The sequence below is a fragment of the Panthera leo genome, chromosome D4 (assembly GCF_018350215.1).
Source record: "Panthera leo isolate Ple1 chromosome D4, P.leo_Ple1_pat1.1, whole genome shotgun sequence".
NCBI classification, from domain to species: Eukaryota; Metazoa; Chordata; class Mammalia; order Carnivora; family Felidae; genus Panthera; species Panthera leo.
Genome location: NC_056691.1, coordinates 30,360,269 through 30,387,470, shown reverse-complemented (window position 1 = coordinate 30,387,470; position 27,202 = coordinate 30,360,269). Strand labels below are relative to the sequence as shown.

The 27,202-nt window shown below is 39.8% G+C and overlaps 1 protein-coding gene across 1 annotated transcript; it reads left to right on the top strand.

Moving 5' to 3' along the window:
* Window positions 1–415: 415 nt before the first annotated feature.
* Window positions 416–26,569, top strand: ZNF367 (zinc finger protein 367). The gene is made up of 5 exons (XM_042913866.1): window positions 416–1,237; window positions 16,872–17,022; window positions 20,077–20,196; window positions 21,293–21,431; window positions 24,017–26,569. The coding sequence occupies exons 1-5, from the start codon at window positions 821–823 to the stop codon at window positions 24,237–24,239; spliced, it is 1,050 nt and encodes a 349-aa protein (XP_042769800.1). The 5' UTR covers window positions 416–820; the 3' UTR covers window positions 24,240–26,569.
* The last annotated feature ends 633 nt before the right edge of the window (window positions 26,570–27,202 follow it).

Sequence of the window (27,202 nt, the reverse complement as noted above, 5' to 3'; positions counted from 1 at the left end):
GCCTTAGGCGGGTGGGGCTGACGGGCGGGGCCGGCGGGCGCGCGCCCCCGCTGGCCAACGACCGCCCCCCGTCCCGGCCTCATCCCCTCGCCGAAGCCTCTCCAATGCGTACCTCTCTGGCCTCCCGCCCCGCGCGCCTCCGACCCTGACAACCCGCGCAGAGGGATGACGGGGGCCGGGGCTCCTGGCGGGTGTGTCTGGGCGAGTGCCGTTGTCGCGCGCTCCCCCGGAGTTTCGAACGCAGTTGGCCCTCGAGGCAGAAAAAAATACGAGAACGGCGGCCAATGGCGTGGCAGAAAGGACCCGCGCGCAGGCCCGGCTCCGCCCCCCTCGGCTAGAAAGAAGTCCAGGCCCGGCCATTGGCTCGCGCGACCTGTCACTCGCCGCTGCGGCCAGCGGGCAGGGGCCTCGCAGTGATTGGTTCCGCCCAGGCGCGAAATGTAACGCGGGAAAAGCCGGAGCAGTGACCCAGGCGGCAGGTTGTTATTTTCGGGGGCTCGGCGCAGCACGTCCTGCTTTCCTGTCACCAAGAGGCAGGCCGCCCGCAGCTTCCCGCCGGTGCAGCCTGCGTTGGGGAGTACAAAGAGCGGAGGGCGGGCCTGACTCAGGGTTGGGGGTCTGGCGCTGGCCGCCCGGTGCCAGCCGAGCCGCTCCGCTGCTTCGCTGGCCGCCGCGCAAGAGGTTTCCGGGAAACGTCCGCCGGCCATGAGCCGGCGGGACTGAGCGCCGGCGACTGGGCAGCAGCGCGGGCGAGCGGAGCGAAGGGCCAGGCCGGGGCTTAGGGAGTGCGGCTGCCGGAGCTGCGGATCCGGGCCGGGCGATGATCCGGGGCATGGAGGCGCCGATGGCGGACAACCCGCCGCAGCCGCCGCCCGTCATCTTCTGCCACGACTCCCCAAAGCGGGTGCTGGTGTCGGTCATCAGGACGACCCCGATCAAGCCCACATGCGGCGGCGGGGGGGAGCCGGAGCCGCCGCCGCCACTCATCCCCACCAGCCCCGGCTTCAGCGACTTCATGGTGTACCCGTGGCGCTGGGGCGAGAACGCGCACAACGTGACACTCAGCCCTGGGGCCGCGGGGGGCGCCGCCTCGGCCGCCTTGCCTGCCGCCGCCGCCGCCGCCGAGCACCCGGGGCTTCGAGGCCGGAGCGCGCCCCCGCCCGCCGCCTCCGCCGCCGCCGCCTCGGGAGGTGAGGACGAGGAGGAAGCGAGCAGCCCGGACAGCGGCCACCTCAAGGTGAGCGGCGCGGGCGGGTGGGAGGAGCGCGGGGCAGCCAAGGCCCGTTAACGGCGCGGCCAGGGAGCCGGCAGTGCCCGCGGATGCGGCGGGCGGGGCGGGGCCGAGTTTAAAACGCGAGGTCGCCTCTGGCCGCGGCGGGGGCGGTGGCGGGTGACAGGACGCTGACGTCACTGCCGCGCGCCAAAAAACGGGTCCTCGCGGGGGGGGGAGGCGGGGCGACGGTCACGTGAGGCTAGCGGAGGGGTGGCGGGCAGACCCGAGGCCACCCAGCAGCAGGTGCAGTGAGCGCAGCCTGGGGTCGCGGAGGAGGCCCACTCGCGGTGCAGACGCTGGGCCGACCGCTGAGTCCTCTCTGGCCGGAGAGGGAGCGAAGGGATGCGGGCCTTCAGCTGTTCCTCTGGGTGCTGGACGGGAGGGATTGCTCAGATTCCCTCCATCAATGCAGATAACCCGGCCCTACTAAAGATGTCCAGCAGAGATAGCCGAAGAGCGAGAAGGGATTTTAGGGCAATCTTCCATAGCGGAAGTGGGCCCTCACTGCCCCTCATGCATCCAGCGTACCACCTTGCTAGTTGGCTGAGAGCAAGCAGTGGAATGGGAGGCTGTTAACCTTGAATTGCTTACGCTCAGACTGTTGAGAGCTGGGAAAGATAGGACTACCTGGTTCAAGCTTACTATGGATCAGGCAACTAAGCCTTAGAGGGATTGGTGAAGGGACCTCCTCAAGGTCCCACAGCTAGGTAGTGGGAACACTGGGACTATGGTAGTTTTTGTGGCTCGCAGTCCTGAAGCTTGTATTCACGGGTGCCTCTCTGCTGACATACTTATCTCTATAGACTGTAAGCTGCTAGAGAGCCGGGATAATTTTTCTCTGGAAGACTGTTCAACTTTAATTCCTCACACTCCAAATGCTGAATAAAAGTGCTCGGTAAATATTTGTGTAATGAATGAATTGTGCTAATACAAGGTTAATATTCAGGTTCTATTTGTTAAGTGGCTATGTCAGATAAGCAGTTTACTGAAGAAAAAACCGTAAATTAGTGGATAAGTGCCTGGATATTGGCAAATACTGTATCTACAAATTGAAACAAGTTTAACTTGGTCATGATTTTACATGCAGTAACAAAGATGTTGAAACTCCATGTGTTTTGAGCCCAGAGGAAATTGATATACTTTGTTACTAATGGCATTGTTATTAAAGAACTACAGAATTATAAAACTCTGTGTTTGACACCCTTGTAATTCTTGAAGCTGGACTTCAGTAGAAATTTAAAACAAATTTGAGAGGACAAGCAGTGAAAATACTCATAATAGTGCTGAGTGAGTTTGTGAAGGAAACAATCCCTGTTGCTGTCTCTAGGTAGCCCTTAGTGAGATGGCTGGGTAGCCTAGATACTTTCCTGTGTTAACATACCTAGTCTTTAAAAAAGCAAACAAAAAAAAGTTAGGTTATATAGTTGGAACCATAAAGGCATACAGTGCACAGGTACTCGTAAAATATTTTGCATTTATTATTTTACTAATCTAATTTTGGATTATCCAAGAAGATTAGTGTTATAATAGATAAATGAAATTTATAGGTATGTTCATTTTGGCCTAAAATAGACTTACCTTAACAAACCTTATATAAAAGTTGCCCACAGTGCGTGGGTTTGAATTTTAGGTCCTCTTTCTCCACCTCTTTTTAGAGGTAAAATATACCAGAAATTTTGAAGAATATGTAAGCAAAAAGGCTGTTTTATATTTCACTTTTTTTCTCACACAGTCATATTTCAGAATTACTAGATGACTTGATTTTAATTTGTCCTTTAATCAGTGAAGCAATCAGCTACAGCTGCAAAAATTCATTCATTTTAGCTTTTCCATCTTGAGGGGAAAGGTCTGGAATATACCTTTATTTAAGGATGGTAACTAGTTTTGTTTGTAATCAGTTCTAGACTAAAGGTAGGGAATTCCAGTCCCCTTTACTTTGTTTTGTTTCTCTAAAGTACTTGTAGTTCTTTATCTCTACACGGGTGAATCATGCTGACTGAATCTGTTTACTTTACGGAAAGATAGGACACCAGTAACATGTTTCCCCCTAGTCCCTTCTCTCAGTATATAGGTTAGAGGCAATAACAGTTGTGAGTTTGAGAAAAACATTTGTGTTCGTTTATTGTCTGTTTGTTGCCATTGCCCCCCCTCCCCAAGGGCAGATGTTAACATCTGAGACCTTCACACTAAGTGTCAGCTCTTGCCAGCTTTCTTGTTTGTTCCTGCCCTACACTTCCTTTTCTGCCTGTGGGGAGAACATCCACCATCCACCAACTTATTTTGGCCCATCATCACAAGATTGCTTCGCACTGTTGGGGTATAATTATATATTAGCATTATCTTCTCTCAGTTTGTGAATTCTGAGAGGGGAGTGGAGGGGAGGGTGCAGGTCTAATTTCTCTCTGCCCTTAGGTTATTTCCAAGCTTCTGCACCTTGTGTCCTATCTACTCAGACTATGTTCATGAGGTTACTCTTCACTGTTGGACCTGTGTTTGGCTTCTCTGTGCATAGCCTCAGATACCATTCACTCTTCAGGACCTGCCAGCTGCCTATTCCACTTTGCCTTTCTGTCACCTGAACACTGCACAGAGTCTTACAGATAGCAGATTAGTACATATAATTTTGATCACCACGATGTTAAACATAACCTGTTAATGTAGTGGCCACAGTTTATTGCCTAGCACAGCAAACTGCTGGGCTTTTGAATTCCTTAATTAAATTAACCTTGTTTATCCAACGAACAAGGAGGAATTTGAGAAAAGAGTCTCCAAGATTGTTTAGTTAACATAGTATGGTAAGTGGCAGAACTGATTGGCACTTTCAAGAGCCCGTGTTCTTAATCCCTATGTGGTATTGCTTCTGTATATATCATGTATGAATTGACTTTAGGGGTTTATTATTTTTTTAGTAGTAAGCTGATGATGGTAGACATATGAAATACACATTGTTTACACATGTATGTTTCTCAACTGACCTGCTTTATGAGGGTACACACAATACAATTGACAAATGCAAATTAAGACTTGGAAAGTTATGCAGGTAAGGCAAGGTGGGGGATAGAATGAGGAAGCAGATATGATAGCCAAAGAAAATTTGGATCTAAATCTGAATTTAAAAAGGGAAATATGATCAATTACATTTTTCTCATTTTCTTGTCAAGGTCCACATGCCTTCCTCTGAGACCTATTTTTCTTTTCCTTCTAGGTTATATTTGTGCACTTTATTTGAATTTTACTTTGTATAAAAATGTGCCAAGGACTTTTAGGTTTGTCATCACCCAGTTTGAGTATAACTTTCTGTAAAATCTAGGTAAATGTGTCCATTATTCTAAGTGGCTTGAGAAATAACCCAAATTTTATTAAATAACTTTTTTTCGTAAAGATTTTCTTTTTTTTTTTTTTAAATGTTTTATTTATTTTTGAGACGAGAGAGACAGAGCATGAGCAGGGGAGGGGCAGAGAGAGAGGGAAACACAGAATCCGAAGCAGGCTCCAGGCTCTGAGCTGTCAGCCCAGAGCCCGGCGCGGGGCTTGAACTCACCAACCACGAGATCATGACCTGAGCCAAAGTTGGATGCTTAACCAACTGAGCCACCCAGGTGCCCCTATTAAGTAACTTTAAAAAAAATGTTTATTTATTTTTGAAAGAGAGAGAGCAGGGGCAGAGAGAGAGGGAGACAGAGAATCTCAAACACGCTCTGTGCAGTCAGCATAGAGCCCGATGTGGGGCTTGAACTGACAAACTGTGAGATCATGACCTGAGCCGAAATCAAGAGTTGGATGCTTAACCGACTGAGCCACTCAGGGGCCCCTTAAATAACTTTTTAAAGATAGTTATTGACATTGAAAACTCAAAACATTTATCATATATATTTCAGAAAACACTCTGAAAATTGCTAATCTACCATCTGGTGGTACTGAAAGTCTGTCTTAAAAATGAAATTTAGGGATGCCTGGGTGGCTCCTTCTGCTGAGCTTTGGACTCTTGATTTCAGCTCAGGTCATAATCCCAGAGTCGTGGGACCGAGCTCTGCTTCGGGTTCCGCATTGGGCTCTGTGCTGAGTGTGGAGCCTGCTGATGATTGTCTCTCTCTGCCCCTCTTCCCACCTTGCATGCATGATCTTGTGCTCTCTCTAAATAAATTACAAAAGTTTGCAAGTGTTTTTTTGTAATTTAATCATTTTGCTTCTTTTTAGTAGCTTATTTTGCAGGAGATGCCACAAAATAATGTGTTGAATTTGTTTTTAAAATTTTTAAAAAATATTTTATAGAACTAAAAACTTCTTTTTTTTAAAAATGTTTATTTCTGTGTGACAGACAGAGTGTGAGAAGGACGGGGCGGAGAGACAGGGAGACACAGAATCCACTGCAGGCTCCAGGCTCTGAGGTGTCAGCACAAAGCCTGACACAGGGCTCAAACTCACTGACTGTGAGATCATGACTTGAACTGAAGTTGGGCACTTAACTGACTGAGCCACCCAGGTGCCTGTTGAATTTCTTTTTAACTTAACTTTCTCTTGTGAGCCATCAAGCAATCCTGACAAGATTTGTCTCTTAGACTCCAGGCATACTGGATTGCTGAGGAGTTAGTTAACACTCTGTTATTGTCAGAATGTACCTAGATGCATAGTTTTCTTATTGCTAAGGCCAAAATGGAAAGGACCTTTAAGTAATGCAGCTCATTTTTGTATGTATGGTTAAAAAAAGATGCTCTTTATTTATTTAGGGCATAAGATGATTACTTACCTTGCTTAATTTTCACAGTTGAAATGATATACTTAGTGAAGCCTTAACCTGTATATGGCTAGGATGTTGTATTATATTTTATTTATTTTTTTAGCTCTCTATTTCTCATTTGGAAATTGCAAATATATGATTTAGGCGGGGAAGCAACAAATTGTTAACTTTATAAATACTCAAACCCCCGTTAGACATGATTGAAAACAATTTTTTGTTTTGTATTATTTTTGTTTTTTTAATGGAAACAGAAGATAGTAATGGATAATCTAAAAATTTTGATATTAACTAGTGAGTTATTTCAAATTATAATAGAGGCAACAGTATGCTTTTATGTATTTAAAAATACTGGGAAGGGGCATGTGGGTTGTTCAGTTGGTTAGATGTCCAGCTCTTGATTTTGGCTCAGGTCAGGATCCCAGAGTCCTGAGATCCAGCCTGAGTTGGGCCCACACTGGGTGTGGATCCTGCTCAAGATTCTCTCTCTCCCTCTGAGCCTCCCCTGCTCATGTGTGTGTGCACTCTCTCAAAAATTTAAAAAATAAATAAATAAAAATACTGCGAAAAGATTCTTTCATCATGGAGTAATTGTGTCACTAAGGCTTTTTAAAAATTAAACACATACAGTATTATTAGTTTCAGGTGTACAACATGATGATTTGACAAGTCTATACATTTCTTATTGCTTATCAAGATAAGTGTAATCTTAATCCCCTTTATCTATTTCACTCATCCTCTTACCTACCTCCCCTGTGGCAACCACTAGTTTGCTCTCTGTATTTGTTTTTTTAATTTTTTAAATGTTCTTATTTATTTTTGAGACAGAGAGAGAGGGAGACACAGAATCCGAAGCAGGCTCCAGGCTTGGAGCTGTCAGCACAGAGCTTGATGTGGGGCTCGAACTCACAGACTATGAGATCATGACCTTAGCTGAAGTCGGACGCTTAACCGACTGAGCCATCCAGGCACCCTGCTGTCTGTATTTAAGAATCTGTTTTGTGTTGGTCTCTTTTTTCCTTTGTTATGTTTCATAAATTTCACATGAGTGAAATCATATGGTTTTTGTCTTTCTGTAATGTATTTACTTAGCATTATGGCCTCTAGGTCCATCCATGTTGTAGCAAATGGCAAGACCTCATTCTTTTTAATGGCTGAGTAACGTTGCATTGTGTGTATGTGTGTATATGTATACCATATCTTCTTTATCCATTCATCTATGGATAGATACTTGGTTTGCTTCCATATCTTGGCTGTTGTAAATAGTGCTGCCATAAACATAGAGGTGCATATTTGGTGCATCTATTTGAATTAGTATTTTTGTTTTCTTTAGGTAAATACTTAGTAGTGGAATTCTTGGATCATAGGGTAGTTCCATTTTTAATTTTTTGAGGAACCTCCATACTGTTTTCCAAAGTGGCTGTACCAATCTGCATTCCCACCAAAAGTGTTCCTTTTTCTCCACATCCGTGTCAACACCTGTTACTTCTTTTTGACTTTAGCCATTCTGATAGGGGTAAAGTGTATTTTATTGCAGTTTTAATTTGTATTTCCCTGATGAATAGTGATGTTGAGCATCTTTTCATTTTTCTGTTGGCCATCTATGTCTTTGGAAAAATGTCTATTCAGGTCCTCTTCCCATTTTATTTTAAGTTTATTTATTTATTTTTGAAAGAGAGAGGAGGCAGAGAGAATCCCAAGCAGGCTCCACACTGCCAGACTGGAGACCAATGTGGGGCTTGAACTCATGAACCGTGAGATCATGACCTGTGCCAAAATCAAGAATTGGATGCATACCTGACTGAGCCAACTGGGCGCCCTGGTCAGTCCTCTGCCTGTTTTTAATCAGATTATTTGTTTTTTTGGGGTGTTGTTGTATAAGTTCTTTGTATATTTTGGATATATCATTTGCAAATATCTTCTCCCATTCAGTGGGTTGCCTTTTCATTTTGTTGATGGTTTCCTTCATTGGGCAAAATTTTATATTTCGATATAATCCCAATAGTTTAATTTTGCTTTTGTTACCCTTGCCTTAGGAGACACATCTAGAAAAATGTTTCTATAGCTAATGTCAAAGAAATTACTACCTATGTTTTCTTCTAAGAATTTTATGGTTTCACATCTCACTTTTAGGTCTTTAGTCCATTTTGAGTTTATTTTTGTGTATGGTGTAAGGAAGTGGTCTAGTATCATTTTGTTTTTGCATTTGCATTATTTTTATGTATTTAAAAAAATATTAGGAAAAGATCCTTTCATGGCAGAGGAGTTATATTACTAAGGTTTTTAATTAACCTAATTTCATGTTCCATTTCTTAACAAAATCACCTGCTATTTTTATGGATCATAGATTGATTATTTATTTATTTATTTTGCATTTTACATTTTTAAAACAAGATTTAAACCAATTATTCATCATATAAACATTACCAGCAACAATCCAATTATTGTAACTCAATAAATGATGGTAATGGATTCTCTAGTTTTACTCCTGGTTAGATCTTTGCTGACTCTGGATTAACAGTTTCAGTAAGCAAGACTAGAGCAAAGTGTAGCTAGTAAGAGTCCCAGCCAAGGAGTAAAGGTGAAGGTGAAAGTATTTGGTAATGACCAGTAATTGCTACAAGTTGATTTGCTAATTTGCACTAAGTCAGGGTCCAGGTAGGACCTTCCCAATTCCTAGCTTCATTATAAATGGAAACTTCTAAAAGAGTTATATAAGGTTAAGGAAATACATCAATTATGTGCCTCTTTTGTTAATTTTGATATCAAAAAGAATTGATGAGATCTTTATCCCATCAGCAAATATTTATTAACAAAGTGCCTCCAGCTTAGGCTGGAGCATGGTGCAGAATGCAACTTTGGAAATCCCAGTTTCAGCCTGATCATGACTCATGTTGTTCTGTCCTGTGAGGGTTGTTCTGTCCTGTGCTGGTATGCACCTTGTCTTGATCATTCTGGGACCCCGAAGGAACATCTCCTACCTGGGGACATTTGGGTCTCAAGGCAGAGAGAAATGAGAGATGAAAGAGTCATGTGATGGCTTCTAAAGCTTTTGCTTAGAGGTCATACATATAATTTCCACTCACATTTTATTGGCCAAAGCAAATCATATGGTCAAGTTTGCCTCATTGGTACCCACAGTGAGAAGAGGGGCAGTGAATATTTTTACAGTATTATTATCTGCCATACTGCCTTTCCACATTCCTTTTTGGGGTGTGTGTATGGCAAAAAAACAACAAAATTTATCATCTTAATTGTTTTTTGGTGTTAACTATATGCACATTGTTGTATAACAGATCTCAGGAACTTATTGATCTTGCAAAACTGAAACTCTGTACCCATTGAACTCTTCTTTTCTCTCTCCCCATAGTCCCTAGCAACCACCATTCTACTTTCTAAGAGTTTGACTAGTTTCGATACCTCACATAGTGGAATCCTGTAGAGTTTGTGGTGTGTGTGTGACTGGTTTATTTCACTTAGCGTAGCCCTTTTAAAGTTCATCCACATTACAGCACATGGCAGGATTCTCTTTTTTTAAGACCGAATAATTTTCCATTGTATTGTAAATACCACCTTTTTTTTCTTTTAAATCTGTCAATGGACATTTAGATTGCTTCCACCTGTTGACTGTTAAGGAAATGGATTTTAATATCTATGAATTTTTTAAACATGACTTATCCTTAAGATAACTCACCCATGTTGAGATTGAGCTTTTCTTTCAAAGTGAAAATTGATGGAATGGAATTTTGCTGGAGCTTATTGTTATCCATCAAGGCTTTGGCCTGATGTTTTTAAGGATTTGGAAGGCTTTACGTTTTTATATTGTAGGCAGTAAAAACATCTTCATTTTGTTTGTAGTTGTATATAATCCTTTTATGATTTTTTTTCATGTAACTTGTATGTATAAAATTTAACTTACCTGGGAAATGAGAAAGTTTTTTTTTTTTTCAAGTGAATGTTTATTTTAGATTAGTTCTAGATGTATGGAAAAGTTAAGATAGTACCGGGTGTTCCCATAAATCACATACCCAGTTTTCCCATTGCTAACATCTTAAATTAGCATGGTATGTGTGTTACGATTAATGAACCAGCTTGATAAATTGTTATTAACTAACATCCATAGTGTATTCAGATTTCCTTAGTTTTTTTTTTTAAATTGAAGTGAAATTCACATAACATAAAACTAACCATTAAAATTTTTTTTAATGTTTATTTATTTTTGACAGAGACACACACACACACAGAGACAGAGAGAGCATGAGCAGGGGAGGGGCAGAGACAGAGAGGGAGACACAGAATCTAAAGCAGCCTCCAGGCTGTGAGCTGTCAGCACAGAGCCCATCGTGAAGCTCAAACTCAGGAATGGCGAGATCATGACCTGAGCCAAAGTCGGACACTCAACTGACTGAGCCACCCCAAAATTAACCATTTTAAAATGTAATTCAGTAACATTTAATAATTCACAATGTTGTGCAACTACCACCTATATCAAGTTTCAGAACATTTTTATTACCCCAAAAGAAAGCCCTGTCCTCAGTAGTTACTTCCTATTCTCCACTACATGCAATTTCTGGAAACCAATCTGAGTTCTGTTTCTGTACACTTAACTATTCTGGAAGTTTCATTACACGGAATCCTACATATTTGGCCTTTTGAGTCTGCCTTCTTTCATTTAGCTACTGTTTTTGAGGTTTGTCTACCTTGTAGCATGTATCCTTTCTATTGCTGAAGATATTCCATTGTGTATGTTTATGACATTGTACCATACTCTGAAATTGTTTTCCCACCAGCAGTGATTTTGAGGGCTCCAATTTCTCTACCTCTTTGCCAAAAACCACTTTTATTTCCTATTTTTTTCTTTTTCTTTTTTTGAGTATAATCTAGTTGGTGTGAAGTAGTATCTTATTGTGCTTTTTGAAAAATTAATTTTATCGAGATGTAATTTACCTTATAATTGTTTTGATTTGCATTTTGCTAATGATGTTGGGCATCTTTTCATGAACTTGCTGGCCATTTGTATAACTACTTTGGAGAAATGTGTTTTTAAGATCTTTACACATTAAATTGGGTTCTTTGTCTTTTTGTTGAGTTGTAAAAGTTCTTTACATATTCTGGATACTAGACACTTATTAGATATAATTTGCAAATATTAATTTCCTGTTCTGTAAGGTTGTCTTTTCATTTTCTTGAGACTGTCCTTTGATACTTAAATGTTTTTTCATTTTAAGTCCAGCTTATTTATTCTTTTTTTTTTTTAATTTACTTATTTTGAGAGAGAGAGAGAGAGAGAGAGAGAGAATCCCAAGTAGGCTCCACACTGTTGGAATGGAGTCTGATGTGGGGCTTGAACTCACAAACGGGAGATCGTGACCTGAGCCTATATCAAGAGCTGGACATTTAACCAACTGAGCCACCCAGGCAACCCAATAAGGGTTTATCTCTTGACTCTCAATTCTGTCTCAGTGTGTCTTTACTTAGGCTCGTACCACACTGTCTTGATTGTTGCTGCTTTGTAGTGAGTTTTGAAATAGGGACATATGTGTCCTGCTTTGTTCTTTTTAAATATTGTTATTTGGAGCCTCTTGCAGTTTTACATGAGTTGGAGGATCACTTTCCATTTCTGGGCCTTTGTAATTTTAATAGGGATTGCACCAAATCTGCACATCAGTTTAGGTAGCATTGTTATCTTCTATGAAGCCTTCAAATCCAAGAACTGTATCCCATAAGTTTTGACATGTTGTGTTTTAGTTTACATTTGTGTCAAAGTATTTTCTAATTTCCTTTGTGATTTCTTCTTTGACCCATTGCTGTTTAAGACTGCATTGTTTAATTTCACATATTTGTGAATTTTCCAGTTTTGTTTTTGTTTTTGGTTTATAGGTTCATTCCATGTTTGTCACAGAAGATACTTTGGATGATTTTCTCAGTCTTTTAAAATTTATTGTTACTTGCTTTGTGGCCTAACACATGGTCTTTCCTGGGGAATATTCCATGTGCACTTGAGAAAAATGTATATTTTGCTGTGTATTTTGAGTGATCTATATATGTCTGTTAGGTCTAGTTGGTTTAGAGTGTTCAAGTGTTCTATATCTTTGTTGACCTGTCTAGTTCTATCTATTATTAAAAGTCAGACCCCAACTATTTTGAATTCTTTCTCCTTTCAATTCTGTCAATTTTTGCTTCATGCATTTTGGGGGTTCTGTTGTTAGGTGAGTGTTTATAATTGTTATCCCTTTTTCCGTTCTTTTTTTTCTAAGTAAGCTTTAGGCCTAAGGTGGTGCTTGAACTCACCACACTGAGATCAAGAGTTACATGGTTTACCAACTGAGCCAGCCAGGAGCCCCTCCTTTCCATGCTATTCTCTTCTAACTCTTCTAACTTATTTGTGTTTTTGGATCTAAAGAAGTCTGTTGGAGGCAGCATATAGTTGGACCGTTTTTTGAAAAATCCATTCTGCCCATCTCTGCCTTTTAATTGGTGATTTTAATCTATTTATATTTAAAGTGGTTACTGTTAAGGAAGAACTTTTGGTATTTTGTTATCTGTTTTCTGTATGTCTTCTACCTGTTTCATTTCTCAGTTCCTCTCACTGCCTTCTTTTAGTTTACTATTTTCATATCTTTCTTGTTTTCTTCTTGATTTTTAGGGTTTTTGTTTGTTTGTTTTTTGTTTTTTCAACTGGCTGCCCTGGGAATTTCAATTAATCTCTTAGACTTAAAACAATATATTTTGAATTAATAACCACCTTAGCTACAATAGTGTACAAAACCTCTGCTATAGTCACAAATTACATATTCTTACATTATGTTCCCACTAACATGGATTTATAATTTCTTTTTATTGCTCATTTATGTTTGAGAGAAACAGAGCATGAACAGGAGAGGGGAAGAGAGAGAGGGAGACACAGAATCCGATGCAGGCTCCGGGATCTGAGCTGTCAGCACAGAGCCCAAGGCAGGCTTGACCTTGAGAACTTTAATATCATGACCTGAGCTGAAGTCGATGCTTAACCAACTGAGCCACCCAGGTGCCCCGGATTTATAATTTTTTTTAAGTTTATTTATTTATTTTGAGAGAGAAAGTGCAGGCAGGGAAGGGGCAGAGAGACAGGGAGAGAGAAAATCCCAAGCAAGCTCCATGCTGTCAGCTCAGAGCCTGACATGGGTCTTGAACCCTTGACTGAGATTATGACCTGAGCCCAAATCAAGAGTCAGATGTTTGACTGAGCCACTCAGGTGCCCCTGGATTTATAATTTTTAAAATACATTTGGCATTTGCCTTTTTTTTTTTAAAGTTTGTTTGTTTGTTTATTTATTTAAGCAATCTCTACACCCAATGTGGTGCCCAAACTCATGACCCCAATATCTAAGAGTCGCATGTTCCTCTGATTGAGCCAGCCAGGTGCCCCTGGCAATTGTCTTTTAAATTATATAGGAGAAAAAGAAGAGTTACAAGCCCTGAATACAATACTTTTGGCATTTGTATTTACTTATGTAAATACCTTTACTGGGGTTCTTTATTTCTTTGTATGGCTTTGACTTTGTCAGGTGTCCTTTCATTTCTGCCTGAAGAACTTCCTTTAGATTTATTGTAGGGCAGGTCTACTAGCCATGAACTCAACTTTTGTTTCTCTGGAAATGTCTTAATTTCTTCTTCATTTTTGAAGGATAATCATGTTGGATATAAGATTGTTGGTTGACTTTTTTTTCTTTTCAGCACTTCAGACATGTCATCCTACTGCTTTCTGTAGTTTCTCCTGAGAAGTCAGTTTTTAATCTTCTTGAGGACTCCTTGTAACTGATGAATTGCTTCTCCTGTTTTCGTGATTCTCTGCCTTTTGTCTCTTGACAGTTTGATCTAATGTGTCTCAGAGTGATCTTTCTTTGCGTTTATCCTTCTTGAAGTTCTTTGAGCTTCTTAGATGTTTACACTTATGTCTTATCAAAATTGAGAAGTTTTCATCCCTTATTTCTTCAAATATTCTCTCTGCCCATTTCTTTCTTGCCTCTGGGTCTCCAATTATGTGTATGTTGGTATGCTTGATGCTATAGTTTGAGTGTTTATGCACCCCAAAGTTTGTGTGGTGAGATCCTGACTGCCAAAAGATGATGCTGTTAGGAGGTGGGGCCATTGGGAGGTGGTATCATGAGGGTGGTGCCCTCTTGACGGGGGATTAATGCCTTTCTGAAAAAGGCTCTAGAGAACTCCCATGTGAAGACATAGCTAGAGGGTACCATCTATGAGCCAGGAAGAGGGCCCTCACTTGACTATACTGGTGCCTTGATCTTGGACTTTCCAGCCTCCAGGACTGTGAGAAACACATTTCTGTTGTTTGTAAGTTACCCAGTCTGTGGTATTTTATTATAGCAGCCCAAATGGACTAAGACACTTGATGTCCTACAGGTATCTTGGGCTCTGTCCATTCTTTTCTCTTTCAGTTCCTCAGACTGGATAATTTCAATTGACTAGTCTTCAAATTTGCTGATTCTTTCTTCCTGCCAGTTCAAATCTGCCATTCAAATTCTCTAGTGAATTTTTCCATTTTAGTCATCATACTTTTTTTTTTTAGCTCCAGAATTTCTATTTGGTTTCTTTTTATAATTTTTTAAAAAATTAATGGTTATTTATTCTTGAGAGTGAGAGAGAGAGAGACAGAGTGCAAGTGGGGGAGGGGCAGAGAGAGAGGAAGACACAGAATCTGAAGCAGGCTCTAGGCTCTGAGCTTTCAGCACAGAGCCTGCGACATTGGACTCAAACTCACGAACTGTGAGACCATGACTTGAGCTGAAGTTGGATGTTTAACCAACTGAGCCACCCAAGTGTCTTCCCCACCTTTTTAAAAATGTTTATTTATTTTTGAGAGAGAGTGTGTGAGAAGGGGAAGGGCAGAGAGACAGAGGAGCTGAAGCAGATTCTGCACTGTCAGCACAGAGCCCAACGTGGAGCTCAAACCCACAAACTGTGAGATCATGACCTGAGCTAAAACCAAGAGTTGGATGCTTAACAGACTGAGCCACCCAGGCATCCCTATAATTTGTTTCTTTATTGATATTTTCTGTTTGTTGCAACAATGTTCTTCCGTTTTTCCTTTTGTCCTTTGTCCATGGATTCCATGACCTCATTCAGCATATTTAAGACCATTTATTTAAAGTCTTTGTCTAGTTAGACCTGCATCTACTTCCTCTTGGTCTGTTTCTATGAATATCTCTTGTGTATGGACCATACTTTGTGTCTTTACATGTTTAGTAATATTTTGTTGAGAATGGGATGTTTTGAATATTCTACTGTGGTGATTCTGGAAATCAGATTCTTCTGTTTCCCCAGAGTTTGGTTTGGTTGTGTGCTGGGGGTTGTAGTTACTTGTTTTGTAAATTTGCTTTTTCTTTTCTTTTTTTTTTTATTATTATTTTTTTAATGTTTATTTATTTATTTTTTGAGAGAGAGAGAGAGTGAGTAGGGAACGGTCAGAGAGAGAGGGAGATACAGAATACGAAGCAGGTGCCAGGCTCTGAGCTATCAGCGCAGGGCCTGGATGCAGGGCTTCAACCCATGAACTGTGAGATCATGAACTGAGCCAAAGTCAGAAGCTTAACTGACTGAGCCACCCAGGTTCTCCTGGTTTGCAAATTTTCTAAACTATTTTTGTAAACTCTATTTGTTGTGTTTGTTCTCAGCTAGAGATTGCTAGAGATTGCCTTGAATGCCTGTAGCCAAAAACTGAAAGGGAACAAATACCTGACTTTGCAGAGATGGCTCTGTGTTGTAGCTTTCTCTCAATGCTTACACTCATTATAACTCTGTCTTAGCCTTCATTTCCTGCTTGTGCCTAGCTGAGGATCAGAGGTGTGACAGTTCAGGGTCTTTTCAGGTCTTTTCTGAGCATGCTTCCTGCCCTGGGCAAGTCGGTGGCTTTCTAAATTTTTATCTTTAGGATACCAGGGCAATTTTCAATGCCCTAATTACCCAAAGAAACTCTCCCTCCAGCTTTTCATCCCGGGCTTTTGATGTGTCCTTTTGTCTCAGTTGAAACGTTTTGCCCCTGGTGGCAGCAAGTTATTATTGAAACCTTACAAGGTTTTTTATTTTTTTCTCTCTCTCTTTTAAAGATGGTGACTTCTTTCTTTCTTTCTATGTTTGTTTATTTTTGAGAGAGAGAAAGTATGCGCACATGAGTAGCAGAGAGACTGAGAGAGAAAGAAAGAGAGAATCCCAAATAGGCTCTGCAATGCCAACACAGAGCTGCCAAAGAATTGGACCAAAGAGTCAGCTGGATCATGACTTGAGCTGAAATCAAGAGTCAGACGCTTAACCCACTGAGCCACCCAGGTGCTCCTAGCCTTACAAGGTTTTGAGCGGCTCTGTTTAGCCACTTTACTGCCCTGAGAGAGTTCTGAGTTAGGTCAAACAAAGACAAACACCTTGTGTTAGTTCTTCAAGTAGCACCCTGACAGATCAAAACAGACAAACACAATTCTTTTAGAATTAAATCTGCTTTGCTCTTTGTGGAGCCAGGGACTGAGTGAGAATGAAGGCTCTTCAAGATCACTGGTGGGGGTCAGGGAGAGGCAAGGGCAGGGAATAAAAATACTGCAAAGCTTTCCTATTGTTTTAGGTTGCCTGTATTTTGATTCAGTGTTCCCTGTGTTGCTGTAAATCTATTTTCTGGAGTTGTGATAAAGGTGATTTTGACAGTTTTTTCTCAATTTTTCAGTGATCTGTGGAGGGATGGGCCTTTGGAACTACCTATTCTACTATATTCACTGATGTCACTCAAGAAAGATTTAAAAAATGATTTATTGTGATATTTTACTTTAATGAGAGGATCTAAGAAATTACATTAACATTTATACAAATTGTTAATAGGATGGAATCCGACGTGGTAGACCTAGAGCAGATACTGTCCGGGATTTAATAAATGAAGGAGAGCATTCATCCAGCAGAATCCGTTGTAACATCTGTAATAGGGTGTTTCCACGGGAGAAATCACTCCAGGCTCACAAAAGGACTCATACAGGTAAGTTGAGCAGAAGTATTACTAAAAGCTGATTTGATGTTTGGGCCCATAAATTAATATTTTAGTTGCTTTATATTTCCTTACTGTGAAGTTTTTTAAGACAGGCACTGTATAGTCGGTTTCTTTTTTGGTAGGAAAGACTGGTTTTCTCAGCATTGGTACCATGTGACTTCTAAAAGTATCATGGTAATTAATCTAGTTGTCATAGGAATATTATTGCTAAATTGAATTCTATCATTCTGCCTACTTAAATGTCAATATTTGATATGCCCTTCAGTTGTCTGTGTAATTGATAAGACTGATTTGTAGGCCAAATACTAAAACAGTGTCCAGTTTTTAGCAGAATTACTAGAATCCCCAGTGTGCCATCAGAATGTTTCACCTAGCTATTTAATCTAAGGTGAAGTATAATTTTTCAGAATTAAATGTATTATAGGTAGCTATCCCAGGACTATCACATATCTCTATTTGTGTAGAGAAATTATACTTAAATTTTAAATACCATATAGAGAGCAAAGAAATAACATAGAAAGAGCCCTTGTTCTTTCCATAGAGAAAGTTGGCCCCAGAAGAAGGAGCTTTATGGTTATAATAATGGTATTTAATAATTTACAGATGATAAAACTGAGGCATCAAGAAAAGCAAAGACCACTGCCTTACAGCCTCCCATACCTTTAAGTCTAGGGCTGTGCTGGCAGATATCGTAGCACATGCTGCTCTTGAGCAGTTGAAATTTGGCTAGTCTAAATTGAGATGGGCAATATGTGTAAACTATGCTGAGTATGAATAAAAGAGAGTAAACAATGTCCTTAATTACTTTTGATATTGATTATATGTTGAAATTATATTTTAGATATACTGGGTTAAATAAAATATATTATCAAAATTAATTCCACCTGTTTATTTTTGCTTTTTTAATGTGGTTCCTAGAAGTGGTTCCTATTCTCTTTCCATTGGGCAGTACCAGTTAGAACTTGGGCTGTTAAGGCTTAGTTCCCTATTTTTTTTGCAGTGTTTATGGCACCACCTGTTTGGTTTTTTGGTTTGTTTTTGAAAAGATACATTTTAATAATATGCTAGAATATAGTTTTCTTAGCTAAATCCCTGAAAAAGGGTAAAAGTTTTAATTTTCAATTATTACAAACTAAGGTGGCCAAGAGGTTTTTGACTTTAGGAACCATTCAGTAAAACCATTACAAAACGAAATACATGATTTTGAGAATTTTCAGATTTATTTTCAATCTAATTGGTCTGAAATATCCCCAGATAACTGGTTCACAAGCCACAGAGTACATATTGCCAGTGTAGATAAGATTCGGGACCATGTGGTGTAATGATAAGATCCCTGAGTCTCAGGCCTGATCTACCACCAGTCCACCATGTGTCACCCTGTATTTTCAGGCCTTGGCCTACTATGCTGTATGCCAGAGGGCTGAGCCCAAGATCTCCATGGTATGGTTAAGCTCTAGTAGTATGTATATGGTTTGCAAAAAACTTTCTCTTACTATTTTATTATTTATTAACTTAAAAAATTTTTTTAAACATTTATTTTTTGAGACAGAGACAGAGCATGAGTGGGGGAGGGGCAGAGAGAGAGAGAGAGAGGGAGTCACAGATGCTGAAGCAGGCTCCAGGCTCTAAGCTGTCAGCCCAGAGCCCGACTTAGGGGTAGAACTCACAAACAACCGTGAGATTATGACCTGAGATGAAGTTGGATGCTTAACTGACTGAGCCACCCAGGCGCCCCATCTCTTACTATTTTAAATACCCCCATACCCCTGTTTTATTAACACGTGTCTATCACAATCATTTGGTACATTTCTAAATAATGAGAAATTAAGGGAGTACTTGTTACTGTTAATTGAGTCATATTGGAAGTACCAGTGCATACTTGTTGATCACAGAATGACTTTTCAAAAAATGATTTTAATTATGGTTAAACAATATTTTTGAGCACTTTCTCAAGCCTAGCACTGTGTTGTATATATGAATTGCAATGGAATACAAAGTATTATACATCTTTGTGTCAGGAGAGTACCAGGATACATAAATAACAGTGGATTATGAGGTAGTGAAGGGATACATAGTTCAATTATTTGGAGGTAGCAGGGAGGTATAAGGAGATTCACTGAGAGAGCCTACAGGACTGGGAACATTTGAATGGGCAGAGAAGATTGGATTTTCAAGGAGTACAACAACATGAGGAACTAACTGCCTTGTGGATGGAATGAATCTCATGGAATGAAGTAAAGTTAAACCCTGCCCTCTTATGCAGTAGCTATAGTGCAGATATTAGGGGACCACTGAAAAGTCAGCAGATAATTTTCAGCTGTTCAAGGGGTGTAGTAGGGTTTGGAGTGATTTAGGAGGTAGTTTGTATGACAAAAGCAAATGTTCTATGTCATTCACTCCAGAAGTACTGTGCAGGGGTGGAGAATAGAGGCCAGCTAGGGTTCCTGCTGGGTGGGAGGGGTGGGGAAGTTGCAATGGGAAATCAGGAGTGGGAGACATTTTAAAGAATTAACTAGAGGGGCACCTGGGTGCTCAGCGTCTGACCTCGGCTCAGGTCATGATCTCTCGGTTCGTGGGTTTGGGTCCCGTGTCGGGCTCTGTGCTGACAGCTCGGAGCCTGGAGCCTGCTTCGGATTCTGTGTCTCCCTCTCTCTCTGCCCCTCCCCTGCTTGTGCTGTCTGTCTGTCTGTCTCTCTCTCAAAAATAAATAAACATTAAAAAAAAAAAAAAAAGAATTAGCAAGAGCTAGTGATTTGGATTATGGGGAGAAAAATGACAGGATAAGCCGAAGATAACTTCAAGGATTTGAACCTGGGAGCCTAAAAGCTCAAGGCCTAACGAAAATATTATTTTGCTTTCAAGTGGATAGCTACTTGGTAGCATGGATAGCTGTTGTTAGCATTAACACTTGCAGCTTTGTAGAGGCTATGACATGTTTTATTGTTGTTTGGAGTCATGACCTATATGGAGGTCAGTTCTCTCTGTCCCTTTCTCTTCTTACATTATTGTCTCAGAAATAATATATACTATTTGTCTACTTAGGTGAGAGGCCCTATCTGTGTGACTATCCAGACTGTGGAAAAGCCTTTGTTCAAAGCGGACAGCTCAAAACACATCAGCGTCTTCACACCGGAGAGAAACCTTTTGTTTGTTCAGAAAATGGTATGGTGTTAAGAGTTAAGTTTATGTAAGAACTGGTTGTGAGTTAAAAGCTAAAATATCTTTTACTTAAGATTTTTGGGAGGAGAGATTTCGATGTAAATTTTATAAAACATCATAAGTTCTCTTTCTAAATTGAAATCCATGCTCATTTTCTGGGAATAATTGATTTTTAAATAAAATATTCCTTCTAGGTGAAAATATTAAAAGGTAATTAAAAGTAGTAGTATATTCAGGGAGCACCTGGCTGGCTCAGTTGGCAGAGCATGCAACTCTTGATCTTGAGGTTGTGAGTTTGAGCTCTACAATGGGTGGAGAGATTACTTAAAAAAAGAAAAAAAAATAGTAGATTTAGGTAGAGGTGGTGGAAAGATCTATAGAAGTAAAAGCAGCCTTTATAGTAGGCTTTTAATTGATTTTAAACTTTTCAACTATTAAATGGAAAGAAATACATCATTGTCTTAATTTTCAACAAAGGGGGAGATTTTACCATCTTGCTACTGCCACTGTTAGTAATTTCTTACCACTTTTCATAAGTGATTTTCTAAATCTCTTATCACATTTCTTGAGATGTTTTCCTTATGCACCTTTTTACATAGTTATACCTGAAATTCAGTATAGTTTTGTGCTGCTGTTATGTGGTTCTCTTGATTGTTGTCAGCTGTTATGAATGTCTATATGCTTTTTCATTTGCGTAAGCATATACACTATGATTGTCTCAATGTTGGATATTGAATATTTGTTTTTAAAATTTGTTTGTTGCCAACAAAGCTGAGGGACACGGCTTCCTCCTTAAAGCTTTGTTCATCTTATGGGATGTTTCCTTATGATGGATTCCAAGAATGGGATTCCTGGGTCAGAGGTTTTGATCATTTTTGCTAATAAATCACTTTCTGGTGGGGTTGATGCATTTATATTGCCATGACCAAAAGGTGAAGGCACTGCTTGCTTCTCCTTAGGGTTTTTTTTCTCCTCCAAGTTACAGAATGCTAAATCCCATGGTCTTAATTCACTTTTCTTGGATACCAGTGAAAATGAACATTTTCCACGTCTGCTGGATGTCCAGATTCTGATAAGTGTTTCCCTCTGTGTTTTGAAGGCTGCCTAAGCAGATTCACCCATGCAAACCGCCACTGTCCGAAGCACCCTTATGCCAGGCTGAAACGGGAGGAGCCCACAGACGCTCTCAGTAAGCACCAGGCTGTGGACAACCAGGCTGCCGCCGAGTGGTTGGCGAAGTAAGGCTCTCCCTGCACTCCACTGCACAGTACTGCCCTGCACATGGGCTGGCACTGGGAGCTTTGACAGTTCTCTCCTTTTAAATAAGTTGCTTTTATACATATTTTATAAAATAACTTGAAATGGTGCTTTATTTCTTTAAACCACAGAATTGTTAGGAGTGGTGTGAGGATCTTTGTGCCATAGAAAACAAGTACACGATATTAATTAGTCTGAGTGCCCAGACCACAATTTATTTTAAAAGCAAGAATTTTCCTCATTCTTAAAGATTGTTTTATATGAGTTGTACTCTACCGTGCAGCCTGTCTTTGTTTTCTTCATATCAGTTAGGTGCTGATTATTCCTGGGATATAGGCTAGAGATTCTTCTAAAGTAAAGTTCTGAAAAGCACCTGGTTGAATTTTTTTAATGGCAACAAGGGGGCCAGCATGAAAAAGTATCTCTAAAGGTATTCTGATTTAAGGAGTCATCTGGTCATCTGTTGTGTACAAACCAGCACTGGCTGTTCGGGGCACCCCCTCCTTCATCAGATTCCTCTGCACTAAGGAAAAGTCTGGAATCCCTCATTGTGCTGTTTAGCTCTGCCTCCCTCTGGCCTCGCACCTGTCTCCAGCTACCCGGCCTTCCTGTTTGTCAGCACCACCCTCACTGTGGCTTGCAGGCCTCTGTGCCCCCTGCTCCCTCTGCCCGGAATGCTGCTTTCCTCTTCGTTTAGCCACTACTCATTCTTCATTTCTTACTGAGGTCAAACATTGCGTCAGGAAGTTCTTCCCTAACCTGCTCACTAACCTCCAGAACAAACAAGGTTAGACCGACTTAATAGACCCTTTTATAACACAGTGTGTTTTCTTTTTCAAAACCTTCATCACACATTTATTTATTCGTTTAGTGTCTGTCATCCCTGTTAGACCAGAAGCTCCACTTAGACAGGCGTTGTTTGTCTGGATTACTGCGTCACTTCCTCCCTCCCTCTTGCTCCTGGCTGGCCTCTGCCACCCCATGAGCTCTAACTTTGCTCAAGTCAGAAACTTGTTGGTCATCTTTGTGTTTTCCTCTCATTCTCCCATCTACTCAATGACAGACTAATGGATTCTACTCAGTATAAAGTCTAAACCCGGTATCATGTGATTCGAAGTCCTTCATTGCCTGGTGGTCCCTGCTGACCTTGTTAAACTTCTTTGCCATTCTCCGTTCCAAGTTGTCCTTCAAGTCATACTGAACTGTTTGCAGTTCTTTTTTTGTATCTCTGAGTATTGCCCAAGTTTTTCCAGGTTTGAGATGTCTGGATTTCCTGAAATCTAATAGTTGTGTTATTTTTGTATAATTTTAAAAACAGCTTTACTGAGGTGTAATCAGCACACAATAAAGTGTACAATTTGATACATTTTGACATATGTATACACCTGTGAAACTATCATCCCAGTTAAGATGGTGAACATATCTGTCACTTTCAAAAGTTTCCTCATGCCCCTTTGTAAGTCATCACTCTTGTCCCTCCCTGCTTTCCTGCTCCCCTGCTCCCCAGACTGATCTGATTTCTGTTATTATAAACTAGTTTGCATTTTCTACAGTTTTATACAAATGGAGTCATACAGTATACACTTCTGTTGTCTGGCTTCTTTTATTCAGTGTAATTATTTGGGGATTCATCCATGTTGTTGACTGTTATCAATGGTTTATTTCTTTTTCTTTTTTTAGTTTATTTTTTTAATTGAAGTATAATTCGTACACAATGTTACATTAGTTTCAGGTGTACAACATAGCGATTCTCCAAGTCTATGCATTATGCTGGCTCACAAGTGTAGCTACCATCTGTCACCGTATAACCCTAGGCTCATTCCTTCTTACTGTTGAGTAGTACACCATTGTATGGATACACCTCAGCTTGTTTATTCATTTGCCTATTGCTGGGCTTTTGGGTTGTTTTTGGCCATTACAAATAAAGCTAATATGAGCATTGATATGCAGGTCTTTGTATGGGACATTTTTGTATATAGTGGTACTGTTCTTTAAATATGCCTTTCTTTAGTTACCAAAAGGTAGAATATTTTCTCTTATGAATTATCAGTTGGTTTTGTAATAGAATAATCATGGTACCTCTTAGATTTTTGAATAAGCTCTGTGTGTTGTAGACACTAATCTGTCACATTTTGTGGGTTTAAAATTTCTTACAGTTAACTCTGTCAGAAGAATAGGATAAATAGTTTTCTAATGATTATTTGTTCTACTCTGTTTAATTTTTTATTGAGGTGTAATTGACAGACAATATTTGTTCTACTGTTTGTGTATTTTACTGTAGTCCATTTCACATATGATCTTAAAGGCAGTTAATTGGTGAAAACCTATGATTAGAGAGTTGAGTATAAGACCCAGAACTGCCAGTTTTTGATTTTGGAAATCTGAGTGTGTCCCTCAACTTTCCCTCTATAATGGGAAATATATGTAAAGTATATGAATCACTTTAGAACTTTATAACCTAAGACACAGAAAACAATACTGTGGTAAAGAACCTGTTTGCTAAAGAAAAGTAAAGGTTTGAGGAGGTCGTGTATACAAATAGCTAATGTGCCTGCGTTCCATGTAGGTATTGGGAGACAAGAGAGCAGCGTGCCCCCACCTTGAAAGGGAAGCTCGTGCAGAAAGCTGATCAGGAGCAGCAGGACCCTCTGGAGTACCTTCAGTCTGACGAGGAGGACGACGAGAAGCGCGGTGCCCAGCGCCGGCTGCAAGAGCAGCGGGAGCGTCTGCACGGAGCCCTTGCTCTCATAGAGCTCGCCAACCTGACCGGGGCGCCGCTCCGCCAGTAGCCTCGACACTGACTCTGCCACTGTACAAAAAGTACTGCCCAGCGTACTTAAAAAGTAGATCCTTGGGCATAAGCTAAGCACCTTATTTGCTTATCATAGGCTGCTATTCTGTAGAAACTTATGAAGAATGTCATTGCCCCAGAATATGGGGTGAGAGAGAATTGCACTTTTTTTATATGGTAATGGATTTGTTGTAAAGTTTAAAATATTTTGTAAATATGGGACTTCTAGTACAGGGTAGAAAAGGACATATTGTGGGAAGCTAGATTTTGCAAGTTTAATGCATTCATTGGAAGCAGTTCTCACAGGAAGCACTTTCTGAATAAGACACTTGTATGAAAAAACAGAATGGTACATGTAGCCAAAGAACGTTGAAATAGATTATTTATAAGATCATTTTTTAACAATGTATATTAGTATGTTTAACAATACTGTAAACACTGAGGCAAGCCAGAAAGTATAAGATATGTGTGTAAGATATAGATTTTTAAATTGCAAAATAGTGTGCCTAATGAAAAGTGGAAAACTGACTATTTTGGAAGATGTTCTAAGTTATGGACTTTGGAAGAAAAGAGATATTTGAGGATCTTGGCAAGATGCACAATAGTTGAGAATTTTCAGAATTGGATAATATCAGTCTTATTCTGTCTTTCCGAGGCTTAACAGCTCACTCTGATGTTCAGGTTTGAAAAGCACTTGGCATCCCTGTTATGTTAACTTGGGAGCTTTTGCACGTTGCATATTTCTCATTTGCTGAAATTGAGTGATTAATCTTGCAAAGTCTAGGTAACTTGGTAATTGGTATTTTTTTATATATATATTATGGGCCCTGTAAGAGATTTGGCACTTGGATTTTTATTAATAAAAGGGACACCTACAGGGTTGTTTTGTAGTGAACTGTTTTAGATCTTTTGTTAGCAAACACTAAATTTTAATTGTATTGCTTGTTTAGAATTACTAGCAAATGGAAGCCTCCTATTTATATTTTCAGTGCATAAAGCCACCTTCTTGCTTTTCTTCAGAATAACATGCCAAGCTATTTTGTGTTCACTAAATTTAGTTATCAGGTAAACACTGCAGAAAATATTAGCTACTCAAATAAGTAGGTTTCTGGAATAGTTTCAGCTGCAAGTGTGTTAACTTGTGTGGTGGTTTTAAGCCATTTTTCCAAATAGATGAAGTTTTTAAATACCACTTTATGTACTGAGGCATGAACAGAAAAATCAAGACCAGAGCAGTTCACCTCCTTTATGTAGGCATAAACCTCCATCATTTATGCTTTTGTTTTAAGCAGAAACTAAATAACATGCATAGCATGGTAATTTGATAGATTGCTTAATTGGAGTAGACCTCAAGAGTAATAGAGGGCAATATGGGCTCTTCAGCGCCTTTTTTTTTTTTTTTTGAAGTAGTAGCCTACAAATGTAGTTTAAACATTATCTAAAATGTAGGCTTCTTTATCCAAAAATCCCAGTGTGTTGCAGTACACAGATAGTTTAAAATACTAGCCATGGGGAAGGGGAGGTATGTAAATGTCTTGGAAGGAAGCAAAAGTGTGAGAGATGATAGTAACAAATAATGTGTATGAATGAGGACATACTTTAAAAATGTAATTCCTCTGTACAGTAAATTACAAATCTTGAGGGATTTTTTTTTGTAATAAGAGAATTTATATTTGTAATGGTCTGAGAATTTTGTTTGTAATCTGGTATATAGAATTTTAACTTGGAGCACTTATAAGCACAGGGAGAGAGACTGTAGCATCTGAATTTTCTTGGTTTAGGTTTCAACATTTTCTCTAGATTTTTTGCTCTCAAATATGACTTAAATGAACTATGAAAAGCAACACTCATCAGTCTTGGGAAATTTAAAATTTGATGAACTTACCTAAAGAAGGAAGGGCAATAGGAATTTTAAAAATACAAATACTTGTCAATTCACAGATAATAAAATTTACAGCCTTCAAAAGTAAGGGTTTTTGTTTGTTTCTTGGTCAGCTTTTGTCAACTATAATAGTTATATTCGCAAACATTTTTTATTTGTATAATTGGAAGTTTAAGAAATTATTACAACTACATACTATAGAAATATTTAAAATGTTCTTTTTTGATATAAGCTATATGCTTGGAAAAAATACATTGGCATCTAAAATTTGAGGTATGTTAAGACTGCTTTTTGTTTTAAAAATGTGGTTTACATTCAAATTTTTGAAGTGTTTTATGCTTCATATGGCTAAGATGTAGTTTGGCAGAGATAACAGCATAAGAATAAACATGCTGTAATTTTAAAAGATGCTTTGAATAAAAATTTATTTTAATTTACAGTTTAAAGTACATGTTCATTCTTGAACCCTTTATAATTTGTTTTCCTGTCAACAATAACCATAATATAAAAAATTGAAAAGGTAGAAATGTCACCTATGGCCCTGCGTTCTCCTATCATTATTATTTGGTGCATTTTCTACTTCATTCCAGTATGAGCTCATCTCAGGTATCTTTTCAGCATAGTAGACACCATAGTGTAGATTGCTTTTTTTACTTTAAAATTATGGCCTTTTAGATTATAGATGTAAATTTAACTTCCTCATCTGGTTCATTATTACAGTGTTAAAAATACACTGGTGTGGATAGTATTGCCAGCTCTATATTAGGCCTGATGGGTGATCAGGACCTGGGATTTCATTTCATTTATATTCAGGATGTGTTGAGCAGCCGAAATAGCGCAGCTGGGAGAGCATTAGACTGAAGATCGTATATTCAGGATGTGTTGAATCTGGGGTCACCTCCCTGAGGAGACGCTCAGGGCCTGTTTACTGTTTTGTTTTAAATTTTTTTTAATGTTTTATTTTATTTTCGAGACAGAGAGAGACAGAGCATGGATGGGGGAGGGTCAGAGAGAGAGGGAGACACAGAATCTGAAGCAGGCTCCAGGCTCTAAGCTGTCAGCACAGAGCCTGACGCGGG